Source organism: Delphinus delphis, chromosome 1 (assembly GCF_949987515.2).
Source record: "Delphinus delphis chromosome 1, mDelDel1.2, whole genome shotgun sequence".
NCBI lineage: Eukaryota > Metazoa > Chordata > Mammalia > Artiodactyla > Delphinidae > Delphinus > Delphinus delphis.
In genome coordinates, this window is record NC_082683.1 from 100,503,433 (window position 1) to 100,529,289 (window position 25,857).

At 36.9% G+C, this 25,857-nt stretch overlaps 1 protein-coding gene and 1 non-coding gene across 6 annotated transcripts in view; one reads left to right on the forward strand and one right to left on the reverse strand.

Moving 5' to 3' along the window:
- The window catches only part of CSDE1 (cold shock domain containing E1), a 37,343-nt gene that overhangs the window by 10,483 nt on the left and 1,003 nt on the right, over positions 1-25,857 (reverse strand). Inside the window, exons 2-12 of one of the 5 annotated variants that reach the window (XM_060027638.1) lie at positions 19,645-20,061; positions 9,194-9,392; positions 8,073-8,182; positions 7,579-7,671; positions 6,860-6,957; positions 4,315-4,396; positions 3,848-3,976; positions 3,597-3,722; positions 2,754-2,966; positions 626-766; positions 376-540 (exon numbers count right to left, since the gene is read on the reverse strand). In XM_060027638.1, the coding sequence (XP_059883621.1) occupies positions 376-540; positions 626-766; positions 2,754-2,966; positions 3,597-3,722; positions 3,848-3,976; positions 4,315-4,396; positions 6,860-6,957; positions 7,579-7,671; positions 8,073-8,182; positions 9,194-9,392 (1,356 nt within the window). In that variant the 5' untranslated portion in view covers positions 19,645-20,061. Of the gene's footprint in view, positions 1-375; positions 541-625; positions 767-2,753; positions 2,967-3,596; positions 3,723-3,847; positions 3,977-4,314; positions 4,397-6,859; positions 6,958-7,578; positions 7,672-8,072; positions 8,183-9,193; positions 9,393-11,151; positions 11,337-11,499; positions 11,626-19,644; positions 20,062-25,857 lie in introns of those variants that run through there. The other 4 variants (XM_060027640.1, XM_060027654.1, XM_060027647.1 and 1 more) reach the window with 4 other exon arrangements.
- LOC132416439 (small nucleolar RNA SNORD35) lies at positions 17,249-17,334 on the forward strand. Its single transcript, XR_009517590.1, has one exon. It is a non-coding gene; the product is annotated as a small nucleolar RNA SNORD35 (small nucleolar RNA).

Here is a 25,857-nt window from a genome sequence, read left to right on the forward strand (position 1 = left end):
TTTTTTTTTTTTTTTGCGGTACGCGGGCCTCCCACTGCTGTGGCCTCTCCCGTTGCAGAGCACAGGCTCTGGACGCACAGGCTTAGCGGCCATGGCTCACGGGCCCAGCCGCTCCGTGGCATGTGGGATCCTCCCGGACCGGGGCACGAACTTGTGTCCCCTGCATCGGCAGGCAGACTCTCAACCACTGTGCCACCAGGGTAGCCCCCTAAAATGTTAATATTGATGAGATTAAAAACCCTGCTTTAGGTTAGTTCACTGTTAATATTACAGGGAATTCTGAAAGAGACAATACTCCATTATTGTGTGGACAGTGGTTGCCTTTAAGCAGACGAGGAATAAAGAACTGCAAAAATCATTTTGATTAAAACTTACCTTTTCTTTGCCTTTATTTGGGCTAGTGGTTTTAGGATTGGAAAAAGTGGCTTCTTTTTCTACGGTGCCCAGAAAACGATGATCTGAATGGGAGTGGAACGAAACCGTGCCCTTGGGAAGTTTTTTAATCCTAATAGCATGATTTCTTTGGGCAGAGAGCATATCCTACAAATGATAAACAAAAGTAACTTTAAAACCAAAAAAGGAAGGATCAAGAAAACCTCCCATACTTTTCTCAAAAACTACTCACAGGAACCACAGTAAACTCTACTTCATCTGCAATATGGAACTGGTTCCCATCCAGAATTTCACTGAAGTGGAAGAACATACGAGCATCACGATCCACACATTTGATGAAACCAAAACCATCTCTCATGGCAGCAATTACACCCTGAAACCAAAACAATACTTTTACTGGCTGTGCAGATTGTCAAGACAACAACATTCAAGATTGGAAGTATCATCAAGGTAAATTCATTAGGAATTCTCTGTATTAAACAGCCAAATTTTGTGACCACATTTTAATTTTTCCACTTAAATACAAACTCATTGATTTCAATAAAGTAAATTAATCTCTAAGCAATTGCCTGAGACTCCCCAGATGCTACTTCTTGGCCAACACGCACTAGAAAAATTATCATTTTTGAAGTAAATGCATACAACATATTCCATTTAATTTTCAATTCTGTGAAAAATATTGTTTTACAAGAAGAGGAAACTGAGGTTGAAAGAGGTTAAGTAATTTTCCCAAAGCACACAGCTAGTAAGTGGCAAAAACCAGGATTCCAAATAATGCCCAAGCTTTATGACACTGTAACTTCCAGAAATTAAAAATCTACAGAACAATACTCCAAATACCCCAGAAGTCAACTAAAGGCAACTCTCTAATCTCTACTGCAAAAATTTCTGAGTTTAGGCACAGGAGGACTTAAGATTTAGGTTTGAAAAATAAAATAAATGAAGTTCTATCCTCATGTTTTTTTCCTTCATACTAAATTATCACTCTGTAAGGGCATTATATCCAGAGTAACTGGCACACGGCAAGTACTCAAATACTTACTAAAATACAATTATCAACCCACCAATGACTTACATATTTACATATTACAGAGATGATTATTATTATTTTTTTTTTTGCGGTACGCGGGCCTCTCACTGTTGTAGCCTCTCCCGTTGCGGAGCACAGGCTCTGGACGTGCAGGCTCAGCGGCCATGGCTCACGGGCCCAGCCGCTCCGCGGCATGTGGGATCTTCCCGGACTGGGGCACGAACCCGTGTCCCCTGCATCGGCAGGCAAACTCTCAACCATTGCGCCACCAGGGAAGCCCGAGATGATTATTCTATAATCAGTTTTGAATATAGCCTAAACAATACTCTGACATTTAATCCTTGCTATATCCTGATGGTAAGCAAGCTATTCAACAATGTACTCCATAGTGTAAAGCAAAGTAGATCTAAGAAACTAAACATGCATTGAAGTTTAAAGCACATTGCAAGTGTCAAACAAGATCAGTTCTCCTAACAGTTAAAAAGTTTCAAGAAACTTAAATTTTCATTGAATGTATCCAGTTCTACTGACAACACTGAGATATACTGTAGATGTTATGACTCCAAACAGAAGCAAATGTAAATTACATCTGATAAAATTAATTCACGAAAACGGAACTTGTAAAATATGTTTCAGCAACAATTCTGGCGTATATCATTTCCAGACATATATTCACTAAGAAGAATTTGCAAAGTCCTGCTGTAAAAACGAAAGAAACAAAACCTACTTTGTTTAACCTACTGTTTACTAAACATTTTATGAACAGTCTGGAAAGATCTACTTTCTACAACGATGAACTTAAATCTTCTCAGTCTTCATATTTAAGGGCCAGAGAACCACTGACTCTCAAAAGACCTTAGAAATCATCCTCTCCAGATTTTTTTTTTTTTTTTTTTTTTTTTTGCAGTACGCGGGCCTCTCACTGTTGTGGCCTCTCCCATTGCGGAGCACAGGCTCCGGACGTGCAGGCTCAGCGGCCATGGCTCACAGGCCTAGCTGATCTGCGGCATGTGGGATTCTCCCAGACCGGGGCACGAACCCCTGTCCGCTGCATCGGCAGGCGGACTCTCAACCACCGCACCACCAGGGAAGCCCATCCTCTCCAGATTTTAATTCTACAATTTTCTCTCATCTATTTCAAGGTAACTGGCAGAGCTAAGTGTCAAACCCAGATTGACTCAAGTGTCTGTGTTCTCAATCACCTTAATAAGGTAATTGCCCAATATTGTCAAAACTCAAAGAATTTTGAATACCATATTACAAACTTGACTGTAACATTGCCCTGCCGCCTCCAAGACTGGGTACGTATCTAATAATACCCAACACTTACCATTTCTCTAGCTTCATTAGTGAACTGAAATGTATTTGACAGAACTTCTATGTTGGTTGCTCGTTCTAATTTGTCACGACGGTCTGTTGAAATATTAAACCTAACATGGTCGCCTTCCAGCAGGGTCACCTTGGATTTCGTATCTTTGTCTCCAAAGGGAAGTTCTTTAGGAATCACAAAATCAACTTTGATGCGTCCTGGCAATGGGTCATTCTGATGAAAAGGAAAAACTATTTTAGCTGGAGATTTCTCACCCTTCCTAGTTCTAAGTCAAACAAGAAGAACACACAGCAAACCCATTTTATAACAGATAGCTCCCTAAAGAAAAAAAAGGTGTTGATAACATAAGTCCAATTTGAAAGGTTTGTGTTCTATGGTCACATGACACAACCATAAAATCATGATACTGCAGTTAAGATCCTGCACTCTGATACTGAGAGATTTTATTTAAGGAAAAGAATTTCAGTCTTTTATGTTCTACATTTCCTTAGCAATGACACCACTGGTCTCATCTCTTCACCCCACCCCACCCCCACCCACCAACAACAGGAAAAAAAACCAAACTGGGATGCACGCATGCACACATGAATTTTTTCCCCAATCTAACCAGTATTTTTTTTGCCCCCTTCTCCATATCACCCAGTTTAAAAAAAAAGAAAGAAAAACATATTCATGGATGTACCAATGGTTTCTCATATAGTTTAATTACACACATAAAATACTTAACTGCTCCACTGTCACAAAATTACATTAATTGAAAGTAATAAAACTTCTGTATACCATACCGTATTATTCTATTACTGATGAGGTGTAAGATGACTCTTCTGAAAAAACACTATTTACCTGGGTTTTACTGGGTACTTTTGGGATAACTTTGGTTACAGTTCCTTCAAAATGTTCAATGCTGATATCTTCAAAAATGACTGTTCCTTGAGGCAATAGTCTGACATCTGTTGCAACTTCTTTACCCTAAATCAGAAGGGAGTGGAGAGGGCGAGGGGAACCATGTCACTTTAAGTGTTTCCTAAAATTTTAACTCACTACTTATCTTAAAAGAAGGCCAAAGATCAAGTTATTCAACTATCTTATCTTACATTTCTGTCCTTGATTGTGAATTCCACGTCATCTCCAGGCTGCAAGGTTTCTAAGTCACCCTTAAATTCACTATAGTGAAAGAATATCTCCTTTACAATATCACCTCTTTCAATAAAACCAAACGCATCCTAAAGCCAAACAAATATGAAGAAACAGCAGGAATATTATGTACTATTCAGTGCACATATTTATGATTACAATTTACAATCAATAAGCCTTTTCACAAAATTATACTCCAGTGGAAACAATATTACTTGATAAAGTCTAATATTAATATCAATTAAATGGCCCATTTTAAAGAACATAATTAGTAACCAAGGAATTTTAAAAGATTACTTCTGACATTAACAATTAAATATTTTTAAAGGAAATATAAAGAGGAAAAACAAAAGGCTTGGGTTTGAAAGACTTATTTAAAGCGGTCAAAGAAAAAACTAAAGTTTCTCAAATCTGATCGGACACTTACCTTCATGGCACAAACTACTCCCTGACAGCGAGCTTGTTTCTTTTTCAACAGCATAATATTACGAGCACTTACAGCACCAGTACTAGAACAAAAGAATCGGGTGGGGACGGTGGGGACCAAAGAGGGGTGAAAAATGCATTGGCTTGGTTAGACATGATGAGTTTAGAGAAACAAACTAGTTTTCTGAGGCCTCAGGAATTCTGTATCATCATTAATATAAGGTTTTATAATACATAATCCTTTTCATATGGCTTCACGTGCAAAGGACTTCTGCGCAAACTCCCTACCTAGCCTTTTAAATTGGGCACACATATATGGCACAGTTTCTCTCAGACTGCTGAAATAAGGCCACAAATTGGTTGCAACCAGATGGGGAATGCTAAAGTTTTAGAAAGGCCATTACGTGAACAAACACTAAGTAGGTATTACGTACTGCAAACAAAGGTACAGGGGATAAAGAGATAAATAAGAGATAGTTTGCAATGAATACTGAATTTACTAGCTATCCCATCAATTATTTCTGATTAAACAGTCATAAAAGAAACATGAGTAAATGCAGTGATTATAGGAGACATCTGCTATGCTTTAGAAAAGTTCAGGACTTCCCTGGTGGCCCAGTGGTTAAGAATCCGCCTGCCAATGCAGGGGACAGGGGTTCGAGCCCTGGTCCGGGAAGATCCCACATGCCATGGAGCAACTAAGCCCATGTGCTGCAACTACTGAAGCCCGCGAGCCTAGAGCCTGTGCTCTGCAGCGAGAAGCCACCACAATGAGAAGCCCGCCACTGCAACGAAGACCCAACACAGCCATGAATAAATAAATAAATTTAATTTTAAAAAAAAGAGTGATGTTCACCTCCATTGAAAACAGACATCACATGTTGCTGCAGCAACAATGTAAATCAGATTTCGTTTTAAAGATGGCACACACAGTGTAAGATGCAACAGTATTTGTTGGTGTTGTTTATAAGATCTGCAGACCAACTAATTACTTCCCTTAATTCTTCATGGACAAATTGTCACCCAATTGTGCTTTTTTTATTTCAAAAATTTAACAGACTAACAAAGACACTGGAAAAATCCTATTTGCTCTTGCAACTTACTACAATGAAAAGGCTTTATTTAGAGCCAGATTGGGATTCAAACGTCAATTTAAAAGCTGTATGACTTTAGGCAAGTTACTTTATGAGAACATACCTCATTTTACAGATGAAGAAACTTACCAGATGAGGTTGTTCTGAGGATTAACAACTGTACATAAAATATTTAGTACAAGTTCTTAGCACATCCAAGAACTTATTAAGATTAAATAAAGCCCTTTCACTGGTTCCCCATCCACCTCTAACTCAAGCCCTATTCCCAAGTTTCCTAACTTGACATTAAATTGAGGCCTCAGACTAGCACTACTAATATCAATCTACAACTCAATCCAATTCCTTCTAGTCTTACAAGAGGTAAGGTTCAAGGCTAATAATTCTGCACACTCTTGGGACTTTTCTTTCTGTACTGCCATTCAAAGTCCATTCCCAGCACTTTCTCCTGTTTTTAACTTCCTTCTGTACTTGTATCTGTTTCTCCCACTCCAAAATAAAAATAATCATCCCTGGGCTTTCTTAACTACACTTTCCTTAACTGCTTATGCCAATGAATTCAACAGCTCTATCTCCATAACTAGCTTGTTCAGATCTATATACGCAACTACATATTTAATATCTTCCCCCAAAGACACCTCAAATTCAAAATGCCAAAATAAGCACAATTCTTCTCCCATCCTTAATACTTTCTGCTGTACCTCCTTAGTCCAGTTAATGATCATCATCTGCCCAGTAGCCCAAGCCAAAAAAAAATGGCATTTGGGACTCCCTTTCCCTTAGTTCTAATACACAACCCTATCTAAAAAGTTATAAAATTTGGTGATTTTATCTTCTCAACGTGACTTGACTTTTATACCCAAACGCCCCTGGCCTGTCTATACTACACCCTCATCTTTCATATTAATTTTCATAACTCTGCCTCTAGTCTATAGCATCCCTACTCTCCAAAAGTCTACCGTTTCCACCACTTCCAACAATAGAAACCAATCACACTTCCCCATTTAAAATCCTTCAAAGACACCTGTGACGAATGAATAAAATTCAAACTTCATCTTTCCATGATCCAGTCAATTAAATCAACTCCAACTTTTGGCCTCTTCCCCCATGGTACTTCCTCTATCCAGAATGTTTTTCTCATCTCCCTAGTGACTTCCTCGTCTTAAAGCGCACCTCAAGCACTGCTGCTATGGCAAAACCTTCACTGATCTCTAGAATAGTTCCTTGAAAGTTCTGACCATGTTTTAATTATCCTCCTATCTCTGACACCCTGCATAGTGCCTGTCATAGAACTGACGCTCAAATGCTTAGCTGATGAATAAAAATTTAAAAGATCATGAAAATTATCCAGATTTACAAGTTAGGTTTTCGACTTGCTTCAAATTTCTTATTGTAAAAGGAAAACAAAAACAAAAACAAAAAAACAAACCACTTAGGTGGGAAAAAAGAACTTACTGTTTATTGTTATCAATTACAAAGTTTATTTTATCTCCAGTTTCCAGCTGAACATTCCCTTCAACATCTTCAGGGGTGTAAGTCAGATAAAACACTTCCTGTGAATTAATAAGGTATTATTACTATACTGGCAGGATGCATGTTCAGTGTATACTGTGATTTACTTTGTTAAATACTTCTTAAACTGGCATTTAAAGCCAAATTTCTTAAAATTAAATGCCTTTTGACAAGCACATAGTTTATTCACATAAACACACTTCCCCTCCAAGGTGCTGATGACTTCTGCGAGTCCACAGCTGAGCAGCAATCCAACTTCAAAAAGCTTACACACGTGGAAGCATTTGCCCAGAGGCTGTAGTTACATTTCAAAAAAAACAATTTTTATATAAGGCATTCCAAACAAAAAAGCTGAGTTAGTGCTTAAAAGGAACCAGAAAAAAGATCCCCTCCCACAACCCCCAAAAAAAGCGAGTAAAAGAAGCATTTTACCTTAATGTTCTAACTAAGGTCACACTTGGGCAAGCTAAGACACTTGGAAGTCCTATGGATTTTTTTCTTTTTAGATTTTTTGATAATGCTGCACTCGAAGCCTCTTCAAAACCAAATTTTAAACTGATTTTTATCAACTGCAGCTTACGTTTTCTATTTTGAATTTTAAAGTACGCTTATAGATCACATGGTGGATCAGGCAAAGGTTTAAGAAAAATACACAAGTTTACCCCATTACGTTCGTAGCATACACTCCCTGTTGGACTCTGACCCGGGGCAGCTGGAGATTTACTCTCTAAGTTGTGAGGAACAGCGCACACAACCTACCAGTCAAAAAAAAAAAAATTTCCATTGCTAATCATTTCAGGAGCAGCACTGTGCAATATAAACTGAATTTTAATATCCTCTATACTATACAAAGGGATACATTTTGATATGATCCACAAGAGGATGTCATGCTGCCAAGTTTCAAACTTACAGTACATAAGCTGACTGTAAGTATAGACTTAGGGTTATATGTAAAAACCCAAATTGAGTCTTGACCAAATTTTTATTTCAGGTCAAGAAATGCCAGTGCTTCTGATATAATTTTAAAATAGTAACTTTTATATACTATAGCTCTCTTGCGTGCAAACTGAGGAGATGGGGAGAATCTTCCTTTTCTAATGTGAAAGATATGCAAATGCAGGGCCCTAAGAAAACATAAAGCATCTAAGTCACTAACTTGTCCATTAATTCGTTCTTCAGGGAGGATTTCTTGTTTTATCTTCACCAGTTTAACAGCAATGGGCTTCCCAGTCCGCCGGTCAGATGATACTTCAAATTCAACATCATCTAAAACAAAGAGAGTGTTGTGTTTGGTGGACTAATTTTGGCCAAATGGTATCTCACTTTCAAGCTAAACTTAATGAGGCATTTGAGTTTCCTTAGACTGGTGATTCTTAAAGTGTGGTCCCTGCATCAGCAGCAGCATCACCTGGAGTGTAGCAGAAATGCAAATTCCCAGGCCCTACTCCAGACCCACTCCAAAACAAATTCTGGGCATCACGTACAGTAATCTGCATTTTAACAAGCCTTGTAGGTAATTCTGATACACACTAATGTTTCAGAACCACTGCTTTAGACTAAGCTAGCCATATCTTAGTTTTCATGGCACCTACACATACTACAGCTGATGCAATGTAATGATGAGATTTGGCAAGCTTCCCCCCTCACCCCCAAAATCCCTCTATACCCTGAGTTTCTTCATCTGTAAAATGAGGATTAACCAAAATAACACTCTTGTACAGTTTAGAGTATTTGGCATGCCAAATATTCATGTAACTATTGTTCTTTTTTCTCAAAGATATTTTAAAAAAACACACACTGAGACCTTGTAACTTCAGTCCTTTAATAAGCCACACATTTTCACATGTGAAAGTAATTTCTATGTTGTCAGCCAAAATGAATTTCCACATAGTCCAAGTGGTGACATGGTAAGAGTTATTTCTTTCAGGTACTACTCAAACTAGTACCTGGCAAAATAATTAAAACTAACATTATAAAGTTTAATATTTTCACTGGCATAAAATCCAATATATAGCCAAACAGTCATTATTGGGGGAATAACAATTAAATATACCAAGTGTCTATTTAAAAAATATTCAAAGATATCTTTAATCAATTACTCTTTCATCCCTCAAAAAGACTATCACCACAACAAAAATCAGGATTCTGCTAATTTATATAAACAAACTTCAGTAATTGGTACAATTAAAAGGCCAAAAGCATAACACTGTCATGAGTAAGTTGATATGCAAGATAAATTTGTGATTAGTTTTATAAAAAGGAGAACCAACAGATTACCTCCTACTTTTAAGTCCTGCAGGTTGCCATTATACTGTGAACAGTGGAAGAAAAGTCTAGCTTGACGTTCTGAACACTGAATAAATCCATAAGAGGTTAGCAGTTTTTCAATAACCCCAGTTTCACGCAGTGCTGCTGAAGTACCATTGGGGTACCCATTATGCCCATTGTTGTGGAGAAGATTTGGATCAAAGCTCATCTGTTTTAAAAAGAGAAAGAACTCAATACATATAGATCTGTATATTACCTCCATAGCTTACTATAAGTCTGATTAACAAATCACTGTATTTTCGTATAACTGATTCACTTTGTTATAAAGCAGAAACTAACACACCATTGTAAAGCAATTATACCCCAATAAAGATGTTAAAAAAAAAACAAATCACTGAATTTTTAACATAAAAAGGCAAATAAAGGTAAAACAACAAATAAAGAGAAGATTATGTGTTTTTATTACTGAAATGTTAATTTAGCTAATAAAACATTTCAGAGGAAGTAATTCAAATTATTTTGGGGGACTGCCCCAATTCATGGTAGAATTTTCACTTACCAAACAAATAGAATTTCTGGAGTTTAAATATTAAGATAAAGTAACTATATAAGGAAAAGCTGCCTTTACATTAACTTTAAATTACTAAAACAACAGTATCAGAACAAAGGTAACTACTATTCAAGAGATGGAAACCCAAGCTACCAGGACATTTCATTAAATTTATTAATACTTATTTTGAAACGTAAATAGAAACCTTGATGCTATTTGGTAAGCCGTGCATCTTGAAGGCAATTATTTAAGTTAGTAGAGATTAAAACAATAAAAGAAACTTTCCATGCAATACTTATTTCAAACTAGAAAATACATGCATGCTCAGGTCCTTTAATGGAAGACGACTCAAAATAATGAGTTAGAAAGCAAGAGTTTTCTAAGAACTCCAAGACAACAAAAGCTCTTCAATCCTAAAAATCTTCAATCACTTCACAGGTACAATTAAAGAAATCTTTTCACCTGTTTTCAGACAGTGAAATCTCTAAATACTGTCATTTGTTTCTATGGTCAGATAAAGCAAAATAAAACATTCTTTAGTAAACAGAAGGGCTATTTATTTAAATGCAATGCACTGGGACCTATTTAATCATCAGATACTGTTTATCACATTGGATATTTCATTTTATTTAAGTGAAGCATGAAATAGGACAAAATCCCTAGGAAAGGTTAGGTCTATAATTGATTTACTATAGCAACATATCCACATCTTTATACCTAGTTTTAGACCCTTTCATTGAAAATTTGACCTATAAACATTTTCATTTAAGTTTGATGTTGGGCAAGTAAAAAAATTTTTCATCAGGAAAAAAAGATGACTGAAATTCTAAAAAGATAAACCCAAGTTTTAAGTAAACACTGGGTGGGATAGCCAAATCATGCAAATCAAAGCCATCACATCTGTAGGTGGTTAAGTTCTAATTCATTCATGCTAGACACTCTTTTGTGTCGGATGTGTACTAACTCATTTAATTTTTACAAAAGCCCATGAGGAATATTGTCCCAATTTTACCAATGACGAAACAGACATTGAGATTAAATGACTTGCCAAAGTCAAATGACAGAGGAGTTGAACCAAGAAGGTCTACCTCTACAATACTGACTCGAAACTAGGGCTTCTCAAACTGAAGTTACCCAGTGATCTGGTTAAAATACAAAATCTGATTCAGCGGCAGGGCTTTGAGATTCTCCACTTCTAACAAGCTCCCAAGGTGATACCAATACTTCTGATTCTTGGACACACTTTGAGTAGCAAGGCCTAAACTACTAAACTTACCTTTCAAGATTCAAGGTGAAGGAAATACTTAGGCAAGTTAGAAAGTGAGTTTGCAGGGTATTTCAATCAAACTGAGTGGCCCTTCTGAGTCATGCTCTTAACACAAAGAAAAAAGCTGGGATGACTGCTTCCCTGACTTACAGATCTCTGATACGTGGGGGTCCTCTTTTGTTTTTTAGTCCCAGATGAGGTAGAAGATGAAGATAAAGGCAAAGAAAGTGAAGGAGGGGCTGTAGGAGGGGGATGAGGATCTGATGACACAGTAAAAACGTTCTCCATCTCAAACAGCTGTGATAACATAGCACAATGTTTACAACTATGATCAATAACAATTTAACACACATTTGACAGTCAACCTGTATATCTTTACATTTATCACTAAGTTACTTTAGCAAAATATAATTCATTTAATCAGATTTCTAGCAACAAAATAAATTATAGCATTAACACTAAACGGTCAAACTGAAATGTATTTTTTAAAGCACTTACTTAACCCCTAATCCATAACATTTACAATTTTAAAAATGCCATAAGGACTCTGGTGGTTGCTACAGCAAGACAACTGAGACCAACTTCTTCTCAATGTCCCACAACTTTACACAGAATCCAATATTCTCAATCACTTGTCTCCCTCAAGTAGGGTACACACAGGATAATCTAATGGGGTGTAGGAAGAAAATATCTGAATTAGAATATATATATTTGGCCAGAAATAAAAACTAGCTTTTACAAATGGTTATTATGTATTTATAGAAGAGGCCTTGCTGAGTTGATATGTCAGGTCGTATCACATGTCATACATTACTTAAGTACTCTGAGGAAAGAGTGGAGAACCTCACAAGAGATTGACAATGAAGCCCTCGTTCATTTACTTTCAGCATATTAAAGTTTACATCTCTCCAATTAAGTGTACATATTTAGCTATCTAGTTTAACTAAACTGTCCTCACAAATAGACAAACTGTTGAAAAAGATTCCCACAGAAGAATCTTAGAAGATAATGCTAATAAAGCAAGCAAAGGCAGAGAATTGGGAGCCAGCACTTCTAATCCTAGTATTAGTTCTTGTACCTCCACATTATGAAATAAATGACCATCTAATGAGATCTGACAAGTCTGACAAAACATTAAGATCAAGACTAAGCGATAAAGAGGCATGGACATATATACACTACCAAAAGTAAGGTAGTTAGCTAGTGGGAAGCAGCCGCATAGCACAGGGAGATCAGCTCGGTGCTTTGTGACCGCCTGGAGGGGTGGGATAGGGAGGGTGGGAGGGAGGGAGACGCAAGCAGGAAGAGATATGGGAATATATGTATATATATAACTGATTCATTTTGTTGTGAAGCTGAAACTAACATACCATTGTAAAGCAATTATACTCCAATAAAGATGTTAAAAAAAAATAAAATAAAAAAAATAAAAAATAAAATAAAATAAAAATAAAAAAAAAAGACTATGATACAGACTTATACCAGTATCAATAAAACATAAAATGCATACTGTCCCTCAGATATTAATTCATGATAGTATAAAGTTTTTAAATTAAACACTTATAAACTAAGCATCCAGATATATATATTTCTAGTGGGGTTGAAAAGTTTCTACACTGTTAACAGGTACACTATTTTCACAATATTGCTTATTTCACCTTTGTCCTATTTGTACCACTGCTTCACAATGCAAATGGAGCAGTATAATCACACAATTTATAAATATATACATGTACATATTGACATACATTCTCTTCTCGTTAAACAGTATGATCAAATTAATTTGAAGACCACTATTCCACCATCACTGACTTAGAACATGACTTTCAAGCTGTGCTTTTTTCATGTTTAGACTAGTTCTTACCGCCATACAAGTAAGAACACAATGATACGATCTGTAATACATAGGCCAGGAAGCTGCAAAAACCACATTCTCAAGTCTCCAGTCCTAGTAGTCCTAGCTGAAGGTAAGAGGTAAGACTCACGTTTTTCTCACCCTAAGGGAAAATGAACCAGAATGAGAAGGGATTAGAGCTATCATTTCTTTCTAAGACTAAACTATTCCCCAACAAGCGTACTGGAATTTAGGCTATATTGCTCATCTCACCTCACCTTTAGATGTGCACATCAAAACAGAATTGAACCAGAACCTCTCCTTTCTCCTAGCACCTTTCCTGACTTAAGTATTTTTCTCTAGCCTTTATCTAATTTGAGGGCTACTTTTTAAAAAGGGAAACCCATATATCACTCAAGCAACTTTAGATAAGAATTCCTAAAAGAATTCCTAATAGTTCAGCTAAATAGTTCAGCTAAATTTTTTTAAGAATTTAAAAATTCTTCCTAAAAGAATTCCTAATAGTTCAGCTAAATTTTTTTAAAACCAGCACCATCAAAACTTTAAAGAAGCACCATTAAACAAAAGTGATGTTCCTTAAAAAACAAAACAAACAAAACCACCAAACAATTACGTAAAAAGAGAAATCCAATGGAAAAAGTAGACAGCTCAACAACAGATGCTTGTTTATAAAAAATTAACTAAAGACAACATCAAAAAAGGGGGGTGGTGGTGGATCAGTATGTAAATGTTACTTGGCTTTTTTTTAAATAGGGGGAAAATCAATTTAGTTGCTCATCTCACAGTATACAAAAAATATATTCTAGATGAACTGTGTTAAATGCCTTAACAAATATTAAATAAAAATGTACGCATTTATAAAGTTTTTGGAAGGGGGGACTTTCTAGGTTTAAAGTCAATAGAAAAAGACGCCAAGGGAAAGGATCAATATTTGATTACATAAAAAGTAAAAGCTTTTATACTCAAACCTAAAGAGAACAAACGCAAATGTAAATATATGAGTGTATCATTAAAGAATTTAAGCAAATCAGTAAGAATTAAACTACCAGAATATAAGCTCTATGAGAGCAGGGGCTTTTTGTTCAAAGATAAATCCCTAGTGTTAGACAGTGCTTGGCACATAGTAAGCACTCATTTGCTGAATTATGGAAAGACATTAAGACAAATAAGTCTTAAAAGATCATTCATTAAACACAAAACATATGAACTTCAATTCTAGCAAGCAAAAATTTAGATAAAACAAATTATTCATTTATCAGATTATCGAAGATAGATTTAAAAAATTGAGAAAGTAGGTTAAGAACAACATGCTAATATATTTTCATGGTGGCAAACTGGTGCAATCTTTCTGAAACACAGTTTAACCACATGTACCAAAATGTGGAGGTGCTTTCCTTAATAATTCCACTGCAGGAAACTTATCATGGGGAAATGTGAAATGTGGACAAGGCTTTATGCACAAATGTGTTCATTAAAATGTTTTAATAACAAATTCCCGGAAACGATCTAAAGTTTCATAGTCATTTATATAATGACAAAAATATTTCTATAATATAATTTCAACTGTATTTTAAAAAGGAAAGACCAGGAAAGTCTACTTCAATACTCCCAGACAATGTAACATTTAGATGGTGTTCTAAGTGCACAGAGCTAAAATTGATAAATGGGAACAGAACTCAGTACTCACTCCATGGCTCACATTCTTAACCACTGCTTTATACGCTAAACCAGAACTCGAATGCCTACAATGCATCAGCACTGTTCTAGGTTCTACATGTATAGTAGTGAACACAGCAGACGAATACCCCCAACACCAAGTTTAGACTTTCTACTCTTTTCTATGTATTTGTTTTTAAATCAGAAAGTCATTAACGGGACTTCCCTGGTGGCGCAGTGCTTAAGAATCTGCCTGCCAATGCAAGGGTCATGGGTTCGATCTCTAGTCCGAGAAGATTCCCACATGCCACGGAGCAACTAAGCCCGCGAGCCGCAACTACTGAGCCCTCGGGCCTAGAGCCCATGCTCCGCAATGAGAAGCCATCACATCGAGAAGCCCGTGCACTGCAACAAAGAGGAGCCCCTGCTTGCCGCTCGCTGTAACTAGAGAAAGCTCACACGCAGCAATGAAGACCCAAACATGGCCCAAAAATTTTTTTAAAAATTATTAACAATGATTTTTTTTTTAAAAAGGAGAAATGGAAAAGAATCACAGGTCAAATTTAAACTTCACTTCTAATTCAAGAAATCAACTAAAGTTCCCTAAAAAACACAGAACTAGAATCAAAAGACTGGCTTTTAGCCTTGCTTCTCATACTTTTTAAAACTTCTCTGGGATTGTTTCTGCAGATGTAAAATGATGGCCTAAGTGATTTCCAAATTCCCTTGGGAGGTGGGAAAAAAAATCAAAATTCTGTGCTCTGTAATTTCTTCTTGCAACATCTCTGAGCTGTTTCCCCCCCCCCCCCCCACCGCCCTTTTTTCCTAACCTAGTCTGCTTGGCTCCCACTGAAAAGGAATTAGTTTAGAAAAGGCAACCTATTTCACTGTATGACCGTTTCAGAAAATGACTGTTTTCTTAATCTAAACATACTTCCCCTTAACTTCCTTTGCTCCTTTCAGTTTTCGGAATGCAACTGTTTTTCAGACTAACTGCTGTCTTCTGGATATGTTTCAAGTTATTATTCACTGACGTACATTTCACTACTATTCTTACTGTACCCTGACCAATATATAGAAAGCACTGAGTGATTATGTTTCTTGATTCTGTAAAGTTTGAGTAACTTTAAAAACAACAACAACAAAAAAAACTCTATTACTCCTTAATAAATTAGTAAAATCATATTTTCTCCTTTTAGTACTTGTATAACTGATCATTTGTTACTAAAGAAAAAACTAATCTAATGCTTTTAAATTTCTTAGTTAACCTGGAATTCCAATTTAGAGGGATAATTTTAAATCATTAGCCTTTGTAATCTGTCTTTTAAGCATTCTATGTCCTTCCTTAATACCCACCTCACAGGGTTGTGGGGACGGTTAGGGTTACTTCATACAAAAAGCCTGGAATGGTGCTTAGTACAGAGCACACACATAACTACTTACCACTAAATCTTTTTTAAAAGTAGAGCAAGAATAGAATCTGGCAGCACACATATGGAGACCTCTCTGAAAATCAGTCCATTAGTCAAAGCCTTTTAATGCTTATAATCCAATCTATATTCCATACTGACCACTATGTTATCAAGAGATACTCTCTGTCAAATCTCCTTATTGAAAGATCTTATTTTTTATTTGTTTGCTCCTGGATTTTTGCTAGGGATGGATAGCAGGCTCCAAAGTTCGCACACCTGACTTTGAAAATCAACCAAGACATTTACAGTTCCTGATCATAGGTCTCCACACCCCTAGCCAAGTTACCCTGTTATCTTCTCATTCACCTGAGGCTTTAGTTTTCTTTTAATGTTCCTAGCTTTGCTTTCCTTCTTGTCACCTTAAACTGTCTTTGATCAAAATACTCATCAAAACAATCCATGTCTATCTTTACATGACAAACTTCTTATAAGCCTTATTCATTGATATTTTTTAAGGCCAATCCCACTCCTCAATATTTTTATTCATTCCTAATTATGTACTACTTTTACTGTTTTTTACAAAGGTTCTTTTAAAACCTGTGGTTCTCAGATGTAGAGAACAAACTTATAGTTACCAAGGAGGGAAGGGGCAGGGTGGGATGAATTGGACGACTGGGACTGACATATATACACTACTATGTATAAAATAGATAACTAATGAGTACCTACCTACTGTATGGCACAGGGAACTCTACTCAATGCTCTGTGGTGACATAAATGGAAAGGAAATCTAAAAAAGGGTGGATATATGTGTGACTGATTCACTTTGCTGTACAGCAAGAAACATAACATTGTAAAGCAACTATGCTCCAATAAAAATTAAAGTAAAAAAATAAATAAAAACAAAATCTGCGGTTCTACTGCATTACCAAATCTGTTTCCTTAGCTGCACTCATTTTAAATGGAATAATTCACAACTGTACAATCAGAACACGTTTTACTGTCAATAACCCAATTGTTATTTATGTTTGTAAATATGTGAATTAATCTATATAACTTTTTTTTTTTTTCTTTGCAGTACGCGGGCTTCTCACTCTTGTGGCCTCTCCCGTTGCAGAGCACAGGCTCCGGACGTGCAGGCTCAGCGGCCATGGCTCACGGGCCCAGCCGCTCCGCGGCATGTGGGATCTTCCTGGACTGGGGCACGAACCCGTGTCCCCCGCATCGGCAGGCGGACTCTCAACCACTGCGCCACCAGGGAAGCCCTTATATAACTCAACTTTTGACAGCTATGCATGCATTTACGCATTAAAAATGTTCACGTAGCAGATGATGGCTTTCTCTCACAATGGTCTGCGATGCCACTGTGGGCAGTGCCAATAATGCCAATGGCTCAGCTGATGCCAGAAGGAGCAGGGAGCGGCTTTTGAGCTTAGGCTTGCTGAGAAGTTCAATGACTAAACTGGGATCCTCTAGAACAGGTTGTCAATAGCCCTCCCCTAGTCACCCTGTCTTGTTTCCTTACAGCTTTGCTTCCCCCCACCTCCACCACCCCGGCACCCCGGGGCGGGATGTTCCTGTAGTAAACTAGCACTCAGAATACAAAGATCAGGCTAAACAAAAAGCACTTCTACTTTAAATCCATCTTTACAATTCATGTCAATGCAATGAAAGCTGTAGCATCTAATCTTTTACCCTTCTGAATAGTAACGATAGAGCTGTACAATTTCAATGCCCATTATTTTATCTAACCCAGCACAAGTGGTACCAGTCTAAAATTATTTTTTAAAAAATCAGATGAGGAGGTAGGAAGAAACAAACAAAAAAAGCAAATAATACAATAACCTTGGGCTTCCCTGGTGACACAGTGGTTGAGAATCTGCCTGCTAATGCAGGGGACATGGGTTCGAGCCCTGGTCTGGGAGGATCCCACATGCCGCGGAGCAACTAGGCCCGTGAACCACAACTACTGAGCCTGCGCGTCTGGAGCCTGTGCTCCGCAACAAGAGAGGTCGCGACAGTGAGAGCCCTGCACACTGTGATGAAGAGTGGCCCCTGCTTGCCACAACTAGAGAAAGCCCTCGCACAGAAACGAAGACCCAACACAGCAAAAATAAATAAATTAATTAAAAACAAAAGTACCAATGCCACTGTGGATGTGAGGATTAAATTAGTCAATGCTTAAAAAACAAAACAAAACCAAAAAAACCCTTAATACTGAGTAATTATATGTCTGTTTATGGATAATTTAAACAAATTGGTGTTAATGGTAGTTTTAAATTAAGGAATAATTCTGGTCCACAGTAAGGTCATTACCACAGCCAGGTCCTTAACCTTTAAATAAACTGGAGATAAAGGCCCACTACTTCTTGAAATGGTGATGAAGCTTTTATAAGACAACAACCTAGGAGTGGTCTGTTTTCATTCTCCTCATTTGATCAATGAAGCGTTTTACAAAAGGATTACCACCCAGTTCTTGAAATTCTCTTCCTTGGCGTTCCTACCTGGACTACCTATTTCTTTCAACATTCTCTTCTTTGGCACTTCTTCCTTTATTACCTATAAAGTGAAGACTCCTTTCTGAATTCCAAGTCTTTATTTCTGCTGATTTTAGAAACTCTAGAAACTAAAGATTAAAAAGGAACAATTGCCCTTCACAATCTTACCTCCCCCAAACAACCACTGTTTAACATTCCATACTAGAATATTTTCTCAACTTCAGATTACTAATAAAATAGATTTCCACAAATTCCTACCTGAACTTCCCCATTCCTATGAACAAAGATTTCTAACTTGGACAACTGGATAGACTAAATCAATTCCCTCCAGCCTCAACTTCCCATTCAACTAGTCACCAGTCCCATTACTTCTACCATTAAAACACCTAGTGTCTACCTCTTTCTCTGCCTTTACCCTAGCTTTTATCTTCCTTCCACTCTGTCCATTGCTCCTAACAGGTCTTCCCATCCTCAGCCTATTCCTTAAAAGTAGCACCATTTGTCTTTCAAAGATACATTTATGAATATGTAACTTTAAAACCTGAAGCAATAAACTATCTCAGGTTTGAAATACAAAATCCATTAAGCCCTTGCTTATAAACAGCTGACAACTTTCCTGAAAAATAAAGGCAAGTAGAGTGGGCCCTGTAGAACCTGCCTCCAGCAAGCCTCCCTTTCCAGTTATTCTCTCTGACCCACAAAACTGTATTCTCTACTCCTTTCATAACAGACTACTCAACATATACCACGTGCTTTCAGATCTCCCCAAATCTGCTCATTCCGTTACCTCTATACCTCTACCAAAAACTCTTCTCCCTCTTAACAAAGTACAACTCACCTTCAAATGTCCCTTCTCTGTAGGCTTTCTTTACCCAAGGTTACCTCAAAGACTACAAAGGGCACTCCTAACTGAAACCCTAACTTCTTAATAGTACAGAGGGAGTTTTTCTTTCTAAGAGACCAATAAATCAAGAGACCTGCATGTATTAATAAATATAATCTGGGGTGGAAAATCCCAGATTTGGGCATAAATATTGTCATCTAACGAAAGACAACAAGTTAAAATAATCTAGTGTTGATATTTTCAGACTAATAGTTGATAATATAAACTGTTTTCAGGATACCTTTAGAAGCAAACAGATTAAGATTTTAAATTTAACCAAATAATTAGGAAATCTAGAATTATAAACTGATTCTTGCCAATAGGAAACGATAAACCTACCTCGCAGTGATAATCAAATATTGCACTTTCAGTAGTATTTGCTGATTCTTCTTTTTCAGCACACGTTTCAGAGGATGAAAGTTGCTAGTGTTAAAAAAAAAAAAGAAAAGAAAAGAGAGAGAGAGCGCGCGTGCGAGAGAAAATGACCTATCAAGCTAATAAAGAATACAACTGCTGCTGCACCAGGCAATCTCACAGTACAGCACTGAAGAAAACAAAGACTACTAGCAGCGTTGGGAAGTGCTCTTTCAAAGCTGTTGAGTAGGCACAAACTTCTTGTTTCAGATCAAGTGTTGTGTCTTCAACTTAAGTGTACTCTTCTTTGGTCTTGTTGGTTGTTTCGAGGTTTGTTCCTTGCCTGATCTGAACTTGAAGCAGCAGTTTCAGGTGGTAAAGTCTGTTCTGTTACACTTCATACTAGAGATAAGAATGAAGACATTAAGTATAACTTACATAAAAGAATCAGGGACAGAGGGTAGCTAGAGGGACAAACTCATTTCATTAACTTAGAATCAAGCAAGGCAGAAAACTTGGAAGCACACACACTCAATGTCATTTAAGCAATCTCCCAAGTGCTAATGGATACCTCCTTTGGTACTGTACACTCAAAACCTGAAATTATTCAGTCCTTATTGACACTCCCCCACAAATAAATTCGAAGTTACATAACATAATATTCTATTTAGTATGTGTTTTGTAACTACCTAGCACTGTGTTAGGTACTGTGGAAAACATAAAAGAATTTCCTGCCATCAGGGACTTTACACCCTTGTTGAGAAGAGTTATTTATACATGGAGGGAAAACTAGAATATAGGACAAAATGTCCAAAATTAATTTGCTCAACTAATATCTGGGTATCTACTACATCACATACTATTCTAGAAATACTATTTATTGTTTATGCATCACCATCTGTACATCAAAGCAACATGGTCAGAGAAGGCTTTTAGTTAAGAGGTAGAATATTTCAGCTTAATTTGGAGAAATGGGCAGATTTTTGAGAAAAAGAAAACAGCTGAGTATTCTAGGCATAAAATATCACATAAATCAAACCAGAGTATACAACTAAATCCTAAGTCCCTTGAGAGCAGAGACCATGTATAGGATTTTCTATGCCTGACATCAAGGGAGCTTTATTGCATGAGACTGTCACAGCAAGTGTGGCTTGTTTCAGAGGAATCAATAGGCTAGCCTGGCTAGAACAGAGGGCTGGGTTAAAGTGAAATGAGATATATGGTGTGACAGATGCAGTAGAGCCAGATTATGAAGTGTTTCAACTTGATATAACAGGGAACAGAGAGCCTTAGTTCTTGATGAAAGGGTATGAAATCCTGAAATCCTATGAAGGATCACTTAGTGAAGGAAACAGACATCTCATTAGAGCTGTTGCCATAAACAGATGAGGAATGTCTATAGAAGAGAAACAATTAAGATGAGAAGGGGAAGAGAAGTGTAATATATGTATAAATAAAATCACAGAATTGTGCTTTGTATTAGCTGTAAAAAATTATTATTTTGCAGTGCCTCAAATGTTAGCTAAAATGGTGCTGTTAACTAAAATGACATATGGGGAAAAGAAAAGGTGGATTTGGTTTTAGATATGCTGAGAGGTGGATAGTATATTTTAAGATGAGAAATAATGACTATAAGGTGAGAGGTCAGACCTGGTGAAACAGAGTAGGAGAGCTCAATATTAATCACACTGATACTTACCAGTAAAATGTCACAAACAAATTATTTAATCTCCCTGAGTTTCAGTTTCTCCTATGCAAAATGAAAACTCAGTAACAGCTGATCTGTGGCTATTGGGTATACCTAACATTCCATGACTTTATACAGTAACTTCAAATATCAAATGTTACATTTGTCAAATCTTTCAATTTTATTTGCATCATTCTATTACCCAGACTAGATACTTCTTAGAGCAATGATTCTCAAATCACTTGGGAAGCTTTAAGACATACACATGCCCAGTCCCCACTCAAAGAGTAACTGAACTGGCCTGACATAGGGCCACTTCTGTAATGATCTTTGATTCCTCCCTCTCCACCTACACACCCAATGTTGCAAGTCTTATCAGTATTTCAAGATACCTTGTGTATTCATCTTTTGCCCTAAATGACATCATATTTTAGTCCAGGGGTCTGACACATCTGCTAACTTCCAGTGTCAACCCTTTCCATATTCTGCCACATAACACTACCAGACTGATTTATCTAAAATTCCAATTTCATCTCATTCATCTCATCTCCTTGTCCAAAATCCTCAGTGATTTTTCCAGCACTGTAAATGGGAAGTTCTTAAGCCTGGCTGCAAATCCAACCCACCTGGGACTTGGGGGGAGGGGAAATCAAAGCCTGGATCCCACCTTGAGATTCTAATTTAACTGGGGTTAGGTCCTAGGCATTGGTGTATTTTCTTTCCCACCCTGCCCCCAAGATGTTTCTGACTGCAGCCAGCGTTTAACCACCACCATTCAAGGTGTGTCTCTTCTACCTTTACATCTTTACCTTCTTCTGCTCTCCAGTTCTTCTAGATAGGTGCATTTTCCTCCCTAATTCTTAAACGCAACTCTTGGGAGATTCCTGAATTCTAGTCTTTGTGTATACAGGTCTTTCCACAAAGAATACATTTTATCATCTTCAATGTGACAAAAAAAGCCTTTCTCGACCATTCCAGCACAGATTTATTACAGTAACTCCCACTGCTGGCATCATGCTTTTTGGTACCAAATCATTTCTGCACTTTACTTACATGTTTATGTACCTTGTTCCTTCAATTATATTTCAGATTTCTGAGAGACAAATTCAAGTTTATTTCTTTATCACAACCCCTGATAGCACTTAACCAGGTACTGCTAAACTTACCACAGCACAAACTAATACAGCAAAAAGAGTTAATCTATAACAGCAAAAGACACAATTCAAGTTGGTACACAGTTCCACCAACTTTAAAAAATTTTGTTTGGTGAACTGTATAAAGTCTTAATTATCCAATCAAGAAATAACCTCTTCTTTTAAAAGATACCCATTGGGCATTTTAATAAATTTGTTATCCACTCATGCTAAGATTATTAACATTCACGGGTGGTACTGACCAATTCTTTCACTTTAATCCTCTGAACCAAAGTGTACCCACTACAACCTCCCCCCCCCCGCCCCCAAAGCTAGACGCTTCTTAAGTCACATGAAATACAGAGTACTAATAAAAAAAACTAAGGAACAATTTAAATGTGGATCTGAGAGTCTCCCTGATTACGAAGTAATCAACTCCTTTTCCCTTTGCTCTGTATGGGAACACTACCACCATTAGTTAATTATCAATTATGTCATGCTGTTTTAGAAGTTAATTTTCCTTTACTTGATCTGATAATCCAAACAGTCATGCCCTATTTTACCTGCCTTAAAACTATCATCACCTGTTTTGTTATTTACTGTCTCCTCCACTTCGCTGCTTTACCGCAAAGGCTTAGCTGAAGCCGGGCACAGAGCAGGCACTAAACTAATACACGTTGAACTAATACATTTATATGACATTAATCCATCTAAAATGTTACCACATAACCCAGTTTATCATTTTGACAAATTATACTCAAAGTCTGTACAGCATTCACTTGGGAAGAATGTTAAAGAAATGCTAAACCAGTCTATAAAAGTCCCTCCACCTAACCTACTTCTTCAGAGTACTTTCTTTGAGAATAAGAGCAAAGACCCAAATAGGCAGCACGGAACTGAAAAGGTTCTCTACTGTTGATTTATATGACTAACACTCATTCTTGCCTTAACTCCCCAGTTGGTATTTCTTGATGAATTAACCCAAGACAAGTTTAAGTATATCACATTTTTCTCTAACCTGCATAACCGAAGTGCCTAACAGGTTTTAATTCAGTTTTACTTTGGGATCTAAGGAAAATGATAAAAGTTCAGATAATTAACCACCTTAAAACAATTTAAGTCATCAACACGTTGAGCGGAAATAAAAGAAAATCAAATTGCTGCAACCATCTTTTTCTATGTTTCCTTTAGTAATAACAATTGTGCTGTTACTAGATATTTAAAATTATACACCCACCCATCACTTAACTTCTTTTACATATACTAATACTTTGAAATAGGACAAATGCCAGTGTGGAAAGAAGCTGAAGAAATGCTCCAGACACAAAAATCAAAGAATAGTGTAGACCAGCACCATCCAACAGAAACACTGTGCAAGCCACATATGTAATTTAAAATTTTCTAGTAATCATATTAACTTGAAAGAAAGGTGAAACTAATTTTAATTAAGTATCTTACTTAACCAAATCCAAATGTCATCAGTTCCCACAGGTAACTGACATGTTTTTAACATCCCTGGAAATCCAATGTTTAGCAGAAATGCAAACAACTAACTGGTTATATATTGGCTGCAGCTGCAAACCAATGGATAGCCTACAGGTTCAACGCGAATAAACTCCCGATCAATTATTTTCAACTACACATTAATATTATACCTCAGCATAAAAGGACAAATAATGCTCAAAAAATAATCTTCCAATACACAATATTCAGTTTAATACCCCTAATAAAAAATGTAGCACAACAGAAACATCTCTAAGAATTCCTCTGGCTTGACAGTATATTTGAACTGGAAAAAAGTTTTGAATTATTTTTTTTAACTAGGTACTCACACATGCAAGCAGAAAACATTCTAATACCAAGACAAAGGAATTTTTAAAAATCTTGATTTGGCAGAAAGCATTTAACAGCAAGAAATGATGGGATTCAAGAAAACAAGTCACCCCCACCACAGCAATTTCACCACTGAAGACATTCCAGCTATTAAATCTTAAAAAATACAGTTGTAATTCTTCTAGCTGTAATTCTTTATCATGAAAAATCCTACAAGTTACAGCTCTCCATAAGACAGTCTGGGTCAAAAATCTCAAAGTAGTCCCCCTTTGATTTTTGAAAAGACTAAACTAAGAAGGCAAACCAACGCCTCGTATTTATTTAACAAGATCTCAAGATTTTATTTTGTAATGCAGTCCTCAAATTCAACCCCTTAAAAATCTGCGCACACAGCATTTCCATGTTTAAACTACTTTGTCAAAAGTATGGGCCTCACAACAATGTGAATGAACTTAATGCTACTGAACTGTACACTTAAAAAAAAAGGTTAAAACGGTAAATTCCGTTATGTATATTTTACCACAATTTAAAAGAAAAGTTTTTTTTAAATGTTGTAATGGCCCTGCATTGTGTGTCTTTAGATGGAGGGAAGGGAAAACAGGAGTAGGATAAAGCAGAACTACATGTCAGCTTCCACATTCTCATTTTTTATTTGCAGGAATTTACCAGAATTTTCAACCATACTCTAAAGGTCATACTTGTTAAGTCAGAACTTATTTACAAAAAAAGAAAACCTATCTTCTGTGCCTCAAATGCTTTACTTTTCAACTCAGCTGCTATAAATACTCATCTCGATGGTAAACATCCAGAGCAGCTGCAAAATCACTCAAACCACTACCATCTCTTTTATTTCGGGCCTATGGCTAAAAGGAAAAAAAAAAAAACAAGGTTGAAAATTTATCAAGATTTTATGACTCAGGCATATGCCTATTCAAGTATATAACCCCCCTCCTTACCCAAACCAAGAATACCCAATATTGGTTACTACCAAAAGGGCACAAAGGTATTATACTGCCCCTCAACGTAGTATTTAAAATGCTTCCTTCTATAGACTCGAAAATTACTCAGCGTTTTGATACAGAACAACTTATATTAGCGGGCTATAATTTGGTACCTACATTTTATAGATTGGTAGCTCTGGTCAAGAGCTGCCATTTCATACCATCCTGATAAAAAGCTAAGTCTCCCACAGTAAGGATTTAAAGATTTAACTACCACAGTGCCTTTGGGCGTCCTCCCTCCTCCACCCTGTCTACCAACTGTTTAAGAGGACCACATTCTTGCGCTCATTTTAGGTGCAAAACAAGGAAATTACCTCAAACAACGTTCAGCTTTTGTATTTGCGGATTGAAGGCTGTTTTTAGAGAGGGTTCCCTGCCTCACTTGTCAGGCAAGAGAGGAGCTACTGGGTGTTTCTAAAGGAAAACCTTAAAGCAAAAAGAACCGTAGCACTAAGAGTTCCTACTTATGATACAGCGGATGGTGAGAACCTCTAAAGTGTCTACGACCAGGGCTCTGAAAAACTAATTCTACACAGAATGACGA